The sequence below is a fragment of the Pelobates fuscus genome, chromosome 1 (assembly GCF_036172605.1).
Source record: "Pelobates fuscus isolate aPelFus1 chromosome 1, aPelFus1.pri, whole genome shotgun sequence".
Lineage (NCBI taxonomy): Eukaryota > Metazoa > Chordata > Amphibia > Anura > Pelobatidae > Pelobates > Pelobates fuscus.
Genome location: NC_086317.1, coordinates 63,491,480 through 63,501,544, shown reverse-complemented (window position 1 = coordinate 63,501,544; position 10,065 = coordinate 63,491,480). Strand labels below are relative to the sequence as shown.

Genomic DNA, 10,065 nt, shown 5'->3' with positions numbered 1-10,065 from the left:
AGGCCAGTAGGCTGTCTGTCAGCCTCATGTATTTGATGACAGCTTGACATGCCCACTTCCTATATAGGCTCACCCATTGTGGGTGTCACCAGTGACATAAGTTGCATCCATACCGATTATACATCGTCCAATGTTGGGAGGTACACATGAGCACGGAGAGGCGATGACACCATAGATGTAACCTATACTGCTGTACCGAGGGCATAGGTCCGGAACATTGCTAGCACAGTGAACTATGCTATATGACTTCAAGTTATGTTAAGGGACACTATAGTCACCTGAACAACTTTAGCTTAATGAAGCAGTTTTGGTGTATAGAACATGCCCCTGCAGCCTTACTGCTCAATCCTCTGCCATTTAGGAGTTAAATCCCTTTGTTTATGAACCCTAGTCACACCTCCCTGCATGTGACTTGCACAGCCTTCCATAAACACTTCCTGTAAAGAGAGCCCTATTTAGTCTTTCTTTATTGCAAGTTCTGTTTAATTAAGATTTTCTTATCCCCTGCTATGTTAATAGCTTGCTAGACCCTGCAAGAGCCTCCTGTATGTGATTAAAGTTCAATTTAGAGATTGAGATACAATTATTTAAGGTAAATTACATCTGTTTGAAAGTGAAACCAGTTTTTTTTTTTCAAACAGGCTCTGTCAATCATAGCCAGGGGAGGTGTGGCTAGGGCTGCATAAACAGAAACAAAGTGATTTAACTCCTAAATGACAGTGAATTGAGCAGTGAAATTGCAAGGGAATGATCTATGCACTAAAATTGCTTTATTTAGCTAAAGTAATTTAGGTGACTATAGTGTTAGGAATAAAAGGTGATATTTATCAACGTGAATTGCACATACAGCAAATTATTCAGAAAACGTCAATCCTTGGTGAACCGAATCTGTGCTGTAAAAAGATGAATTGGGGGGGGGGGGAATAAACAACACAGTTATGATCCCAGCTTGGCAATTCTTTGTTGTTTGAAATAAATATGTTGTGCCATGATCTTTCTCTTTATGCTTCCCATTATTATGAGATTCCATTCAATAAATACAATCTGTGTATTCAGCCTATTAAGACTTCATTTTATGGTATGCGTTTTGTTACACATTGTTAGCACTGATCATTGGAATCATTTTCTTTCTGTTTTATATTTTGTTTGGACAATTTTGGGGGAGTGGGTTTAAAAGTGGCAGATCTCACTGGTGTTTAAGACATGTTTTTTAAAGCTTTTTTTTGTTTATTCTTTCTATTGTTTGTTATCTGACAGATTACACATTAACAGCACAAGGCCGCTCAAGGCACAGAGCTCTGCTGTGTGTAATGTTCCTTTAAACTACAATGTAGGTATGTATTTATTATATTTAATTTCAGGTGAACAGAAAACCAGCAGTGCTATTCACTAAACTATGGATTATGTGCAATTGACAAGAAAGCTGAAAACTTTGTCAAAACTTTGGAAATACAAATAAGTTGAAGATTTTTTTATTTTCACCTTAACTTTGCAATCACCTCTACAATGAATGATCTACAATAATTGAATTGGTGATTGGAGTTTTATCCAGTTTGGCTATTTCGACTTTGATTTGCAAACCATGCAAGTTCATACCAACTCACTGTTTAGTGAATAGTTATTAAAGTATTTAGCTATAGATATAATGAACCTGTGATTTCCCCTGCAAGGGGGTGATAACTAGGTATAAAAGGCAGGTGCAGCAAAGGAAGTCATTATTGATTTGTTTTTATACAAGAGAAGTGTTTGTGTGAAGGTTGTCGTTTATATTGGTGAGTAGCTTTTATTGTAACTTACAAGAAAGCTTTGTGATCTATACAAAATGTGCTGTTGTGAGAAAGATCATCTAGCTACAATGTTCTAGGTCAAACTTTTTAACATTTTCTGTGTAAAGTTATGTCAAGCTTTGACTCTCCTACTATTCTGTAGCAAGGCACTTGGTTGGTAGTCCATATTCTCACTATAAAATAAGTGCTTGTTTGGATTAAGTGCACAGTTTTAGAAGATCCTAGTGCAAGCTCAAAGAATCTTGTGCTCGTGTGGCTACCTGGCAGCTTGCCTCTAGTGTCTGGTTGCACATCAGAGGGTGGGCTGAAAAGGGTTTATTCCCTCTTACTCTGAAATATTGTTGGGTAAGATATATGTGGTGTTTCAGTGCACCAGCTTTCTGGGACCTTGGCATTAGTGTGCTGGGCCAGTCTGATCTCACGCTAGTCAATGAGTGGTGTGGGTTTTTTCTCCCATCAAACAAACTGTACTAACAGCCCAAACACACTTCCCACAAACAAGATCTCACACAATACCACCCATGCATACACCATTCCACAAGTGGCCCCATACAGCCTAAATTCATTAGTATTATGCACCATGCCACAAACTCATGAACCTATACAGTAGAGCAGACCTTAAATACATTACAAAGCAACTGCTATACTCATAAATAATGCATGCACAACTCTGCAACATTCACACTTCCAACTTTAAAAAAAAAAAAAAAAGTACTGGCACACCAAGGGACTTCAAGATCTTGTTTTGGTCAGCGCTATGGCAACTGACATTTAATGTGGATAAGTGCAAGATAATGCACCTTGGATGTAAAAACCTAAGGGCAGAGTACAGAATATGTTATACCCTACTAACTTCAACATCTGAGGAAAGGGATTTAGGAGTTATGATTTCAGATGACTTAAAGATAGGAAGACAATGTAATAGAGCAGCAGGAAATGCTAGCAGAATGCTTGGTTGTATAGAGAGGTATTGGCAGTAGAAAGTGCTCATGCCACAGAACACTGGTGAGACCTCACTTGGAGTATTGTACGCAGTACTGGAGACCGTATCTTCAGAAGGATATTGATACTTTAAAGAGTTCAGAGAAGGGCTACTAAACTGGTTCATGGATTGTAGGATAAAACTTACCAGTAGAGGTTAAAGGATCTTAACATGTATAGCTTGGAGGAAAGACGATACAGGTGGATATGATAGAAACATTTAAATACATAAAGGGAATCAACAGAGTAAAAGACTATATTTAGAAGAACCACCACAACAAGAGGACATAGTCTTAAATTAGAGGGGCAAAGGTTTAAAAATAATATCAGGAAGTATTACTTTACTGAGAGGGTAGTGGATGCATGGAATAGCCTTCCAGCTGAAGTGGTAGAGGTTAACACAGTAAAGGAGTTTAAGCATGCGTGGGATAAGCATAAGGCTATCCTAGACTTAACCCCTTAAGGACACAACTTCTGGAATAAAAGGGAATCATGATGGAATATTTCCGTCATCTGTCCTTAAGGGGTTAAGATAAGGCCAGGGACTAATGAAACTATTTAGAAATAGGGCAGACTAGATGGGCCGAATGGTTCTTATCTGTCATCACATTCTATGTTTCTACTAATGTTACATAGCCCACACAGTTTTACTAGAGAAGGGGTATCTGAGAAGATTTGACCCATAGCCAGCACAGGATACATTGGTCAACCTGACATGAATTTACACCAGACTACCTGCCAGTCAAGCAGGTTGGTCCACTGAGGGCAGGTCATGCAAGTAGCAGTCTCAGTACCCTGGAGGCATGGGTGACCTAAAAGTGAGAACAGCTGGGTGACTCTAGCATGTTCCTAAAATATTGGCTCTCCTGTCTGCGTTGGGTAATTTATGAATATCAAACTGGTTCCTGTATGATAAGCTCCCTTCTTTCTTAACTTAAGAACCAGAAACTCACCATAACTTTAAGAGTAATATATTGATTACATACTTGAGAATACAGCAGCTACCAAATCATAGCATTATGGAAACTGGAGCATTCTGTTTGTATTCCTTGCTGGATTTCATTGAGCAATACAGGACTAGTGCTGCCCTGTATTCTTCTGATGACTTTCTCTGATATATTGTTACAGTGAATCACTTATGTTTGTGCTGGGCACTCCCCAAACGATGGGAGTGCAGGAAAACATGGCGGCTTGCAATGCTTACTTGATAACAAGCATATACGTTCCACTTACAGACTGAAGGCCCTTAAGTCAAAAATGTTCTCACCTGGTCTTCATTCCAGATTGGCTTCGTTCCTCCCATCCCAGAATTCTGAACTACTTCTGTATCACACTGGTGTCTTGTGGATCCTTTGTTTTTCGCTCTCCCGTTCTGTTCTTTCATTGTGAAGATGACCCCTGTCTCCCTTCCAGAACATTTCCCCCCCCCCCCAGCATGTTAATAAGCACATTCCATTCATCTAGGAGGTCATCTTACAAGCAGCATTAAGGGGATTCTTTAAGGTTACATTCCAGCCTACTTAAAAATATATTTTTATTTTTATTCCTAGAGCTTTCAGGATGTCTGGTCGTGGAAATAAGGTTCAGAAAGCTGCAGCTGGAAAGGGCTCTAAATCATCCAAGGCTGGCCTGCAGTTCCCAGTTGGTCGTGTCCACAGACTCTTGAAGAAAGGAAACTATGCGGAGAGGATTGGTGCGGCAGCTGCTGTTTACCTGGCAGCCTCTCTGGAGTACCTGTGTGCGGAGGTCTTGGAGCTGTCAGGAAACGCGGCCAGAGACAACAAGAAATCAAGGATCTTACCCAGACACATCCAACTGGCAGTTAGAAATGATGATGAACTCTCCAAACTGTTTGATGGCATCACAATTGCTGATGGTGGTGTCTTGCCTAACATCCATGCTGTGCTTCTACCAAAGAAAACTAGTAGAGGTCCAGGATCACAAGAACAAAAATCTGTTGAATCTCAAGAATTCTAAGTTGTGTATCTTGATTCTATTCACTCAAACACCTAGCACTTTAACTTCCTTCTAATTTATCAATGTCTCTTTTAAAAATTAACCTTATTAAAATAGTTTTTTTTTTTTAACTTACTCCTGTGTTGCAATGATTGATTATATAACATTTGTCATGTCTTCAGTGCAAAACTGACATCAGATCAGTTTCTGGAAATGTACCACAAGTCTTAAGGTCACACCATTTTATTTCTAAGCCTGTAACCTGATGGTGTGGCTCATGCAGTTTACCAATATTCTGAATAAGCAGTGGTAAGACTGTGCACTAGTGATGTTGCGAACATAAAATTTTCCATACACAAACTTCCTCAAATGTTCGCGAATGGGCGAACCGCCATAGACTTCAATAGGCAGGTGAATTTTAAAACCCACAGGAACTCTTTCTGGCCACAATAGTGATGGAAAAGTTGTTTCAAGGTGACCAACACCTGGACTGTGGCATGCCGGAGGGGGATCCATGGCAAAACTCCCATGGAAAATTACATAGGTGATTTATGCCCTTTATGGATTAAAACCAGACTCTGCATCACCTAACATTCCTAAATTGTTTGGAATAACCTGCTTTAAAACATCAGGTATGATGTTGTATCGATCAGGTAGTGTAAGGGTTACGCCCTCTTCACAGACCAAACTCCCCGTTTAACGCACCGCAAACAGTCCATTTGCACAACCGCAAACTCCCCATTTGCACAAGGTTGGATACCAAGCTAGCCATGTCCCGTTCCTTGTACTCACCGATGTCATTGAAGGGCTTTTCCTCCACCCAGCCACATACAACACCAAGGGTCCCCAAAAGGTGACAACAAGCCCCCTGTATTTTATTTTTAATGTACACTACTGTTACACCAGATATGAGTTGCACTAGTGTGACACTGTACCCTGGCAGGCCCTGAAATGCACACGTGTGAAGGAAACTGACTGCCTTTATATTACAGTCAAAGTTTTGGGGGTTTTTTAAATGCAAGCTATTGTGACACCAGATATGAGTGGTGGCACTGGGACCACCTTAAAAATATTGGATATCGCTAAAAAAAAATCATGATCACTATATACTTTCTCTACAAACTTCTAAAATGAACCAAACTACTCATCCATCCGCTATACCACTTTATCCCACCTAGAACTAGTGCCCAGTTAAAATACTTGACTCTTACTTACCCACACTCAGTCATGCCACACACATTTCACCACTACTCTCACTGAATCCCTCTGACTACGGCTAATTTCATCTTCTAAATCAGAACACTAATCCTAAGATTGGGTTGTATCCATGTCTTGGGTCTTTCTTTTAGAATAGGGGCAGCTTTGGTCTCCTTCAACACTGACACTCCAATGCATATTATTAAAAGATTGGGCAGATGGAAATCCTCAGTCTATAACCGATATATTCCTCATCCCGAGAAAGAAATGAGGAAAGTTTTTAAAAGTTTGGCTTTGTAAATTTGATGCAATAAGTGTTTTTCTTTAATACCTTTTCACCCTCTTTGCATGAACCCGATTTACATATATTACTAATGTTTCTGAACTTATATTATTCACTCACTCATTCTCTGGGCCGGCCTAAAACATCATGCTGCCTAGGTCCAACGATGAATGACTATGGGAGGGATAATGTATAATAAACACAGGTTACTGGCTGTGGGGGATAATGTATAATAAACACAGGTTACTGCCTATGGGGGGATAATGCATAATAAACACAGGTTACTGGCTATGGGGGATAATGTATAATAAACACAGGTTACTGGCTATGGGAGGACAATGTATAATAAACACAGGTTACTGGCTATGGGAGGACAATGTATAATAAACACAGGTTACTGGCTATGGGGGATAATGTATAATAAACACAGGTTACTGGCTATGGAGGATAATGTATAATAAACACACAAAAAAAAAAATACGAAAAAAAAAATTAATGTAGCTTCAGAATTAATCTAAATTGTATGCTGTCTAGGAGGTGGGAGGGTCTGGGAGGGAGGGTCTGCTACTGATTGGCTGGAATGTGTCTGCTGACTGTAATGTACAGGGTCAAAGTTTACTCAATGATGACGAATAGGGGGCGGACCGAACATCGCATATGTTCGCCATCCGTGGCGAACGCGAACATGCTATGTTCGCCAGCGAACCGTTCTGGACATCACTACTGTGCACTAGGCCTGTTGTATCAGTCTTGCAGAGTGTAAGAGGCAATGCATACTCACTAGGGGAATGCTCTCACCAGGGTGCTGCAAATAATCCAACTGGAACACAAACTATAGGTATGGGCACTTTTTTTTTTTTTTTTTTTTTAAAGCTGACATTCAAGCACTAGCCTGTGGACAAAGGACCACCTGTTATGCCATTGGGTGTTCCCAGATATAGGGTTTGTTCCATGTACATTGCTCTTGTGACTTGTCTGACACTAAGTGGATATACTACACTGTAGGCTATTATATTTTAATTTACATGCATACCTTTTCTTTTAGTTGGTATGAAACTGCCATTTACGATCTAACTACAATCTTAAAAGTATCTGACCTGTGTAATATGGTTATGATCTAGTTGTTTCCCAATGTGATGTCACTTGCACACTCCAAGAAGTTCAAACATGCAAGGGAGGTTACATTAATTATAAATGTAAACCACACCTTTAGAGGACAATAAGGGGTGTAAATTCTTAAGATTTTGTCTCTGCAAAGGGGAGTTGGAAGAGTGGCCTGTTTATCAGAAGGCCACCAGACATCTAAAATAGGACTAGATGTGACTCTCAATAAACCTCATCCAGGATAGGGGACCTTAACATCATAATTATGGAAAGGGGTCTCGTGCTATTTTCTCTGTCCATGTGAGATGGTAGATACCAGTGAAGGTATGAAGGACAGAGGCAACAGCAAAGTCAGTTAGTGTAACTAATTAAATGTACTGTTTAGTCTATAATAACAGTAGTCCAATTTAGCAACCAAATAAACTAAAATAGTGTAACACTGCATATAAATTTTAAAAGGAATTGGTACTCACAAAGGTAACATTGATAGAAGACCATGTATCAAAATCTGAGGGCATCTTCTCTCATCTAAACACCATATTTAGAGGACAATGGAAAAGGGAGACACAGAGTAAATCTGACATGGAGTGTCCCTATTTAAGTTTGCAACAAGATTGAAAGATGGCTTAGCGCTCAGATTCATAGTGAGGGGCAGGTAAGTGTCATCGGGCCTCATTGTCCTGAGGTGCCTATACCATGGGTGGTCCAGTGCAAGTATGGATGTATTGCCCTATGGGACACATGGAGATTGTCCAGTGGACTGTCCATTGTCTCACTGGTCCTGGGGCTGCTGAGGAGGTGAGACTTTATATCTGAGCCGCCGATGCTCTTTGCAGTCTAGGAACAGGCTTCAAAAGCCCTGGTAAGGGAGAGCTTAAATGGTGCCCACAATGTCAGTGTTTATATTGATCACGGTGTGTTCATTTTAGTATTAATGTGTAGGTCTGTGTTTGTATTGATCTGTGTCAGTGTTTTTAATACACGTATCAACATTGGCATACATTCATTAACCCAATCAGTGCGTAGCTGGATCACTGTGTTCATGTGTCATTATCTGTTAATGAGTGTATGCAAGTCATGTTAATGAAATGCATGTGTTTGCATTGATCCTTGAGTGTCACTGTGTATGTGCATTAGTAAGTACGTGTGTTTCAGAGTTTAAGTAAAAAAAAAACAGGCACACAGACTCTAGGACGCAGGCTTTATTGGAGTAAAACGGTCATTGTTTGTTTCTGCTGATGAATGTATCCTAATTTTTAAAAAATTGTGATTGTGTCCTGAAAGTCTCGTTCACGATGGAGCATTCTTTTTTTATTTATTTTTTTTACACCTTTTGTAACTGTACCTAATGTTATAATGTATTATACGAGCTATAGTTTTGAGGGGGAATATGTGAAGGACTTGCCCCATAACACCTTATAACCTTGATACACCCCTAGCTGAGCTCCTCCACTTTCTTGAGCACTTTTAAAGTGGTATGTAAATGAAATGATATTGATGGAGCTCCCCCACTAGAACACCAAGGATCCAGTTGGCAGACCACTGAACCACCAGGAAACATTAGCAAGGGCAAAACATACACACAACACTTCGTCACATAGTTCCCCCCCCCCACCCCCCACCCCACCTACACACAGGTAATTAAGCAACACAATTCACACTAAATACTTAGTTATCCCTATATACCACTCACATTATTTATTGGCTTTTTTAATATCTAATTATTTGAATCTACTGATCAGTGTGATCCTTTAAATGGGTAGAAATGGCAGTAATAGTAGATGGGAAAAGGCATTCGACATACCTCCCAACGCTGGCATCCAAAGCATTGACAATGGTGGGAGAGGGGTTAAGGGTGAACTTGCCCAGAAAGGGGGCAGAATTGCTCTCTGCAGGCTCCTAGTTCCCTGAACAAAGTGACCGTGCATCTAATGATACATTCGTGCTATTCTAGTTGGGTACAGGTCAATGGTGTCTCCAATAGTTGGGACAGGACCCAAACATTGGGACAGTTCTGCCAAACCTGGACAGTTGGGAGGCCTCATACAATGTTGGACTACCAGAACTCACATTTCTGAGTTCAGTTTTGAGGGCATCAATCAGTTTTGAGGGCATCAAACAAGCAGGGAGGGGGGACGAAAAAATTAAAATAAATAAAAATGTAAATAATAATAAAATTAAAATAAAATAATAATAATATAAAAAATAATAATAATATGAAAATAATAATAATAAAAATGCCCACCCCCCCACCAAGGCTCTGCATCACACACACAAACACACTCTGCATCACACACACTGCACTCATATACACACACACACACACACACACTGCATTCATACACAAACACACTGCATTCATACACAAACACACTGCACTCATACACACACACACTGCACTCATACACACACACACTGCACTCATACACACACACTGCATTATATACACACACACACCACATTTATTATATACACACACTGTAAATAAATATTCAATTAATATAATTTTTGGGGGGTATAATTTTATTTAGAAATTTACCAGTAGCTGCTGCATTTCCCACCCTAGTCTTATACTCGAGTCAATACGTTTTCCCAGTTTTTGGGGGGTAAAATTAGGGGTCTCGACTTATATTCGGGCTGACTTATACTCAAGTATATACGGTAAGTTTCAAAAAAATAAATATCAGAAAGTACTATCGAACAAAGCAATATAAGAACTAATTGAAAATGAAAGTCAAATTCAAGTTTTACCACTAA

At 39.7% G+C, this 10,065-nt stretch overlaps 1 protein-coding gene across 1 annotated transcript; it reads left to right on the top strand.

The window, feature by feature from the left end:
- The first annotated feature begins 1,722 nt into the window (after positions 1–1,722).
- LOC134587227 (histone H2A-like) lies at positions 1,723–4,801 on the top strand. Its single transcript, XM_063443475.1, has 2 exons — positions 1,723–1,772; positions 4,319–4,801. Exon 2 carries the CDS (start codon positions 4,329–4,331, stop codon positions 4,743–4,745), a length of 417 nt encoding a protein of 138 aa, XP_063299545.1. The 5' UTR covers positions 1,723–1,772; positions 4,319–4,328; the 3' UTR covers positions 4,746–4,801.
- The last annotated feature ends 5,264 nt before the right edge of the window (positions 4,802–10,065 follow it).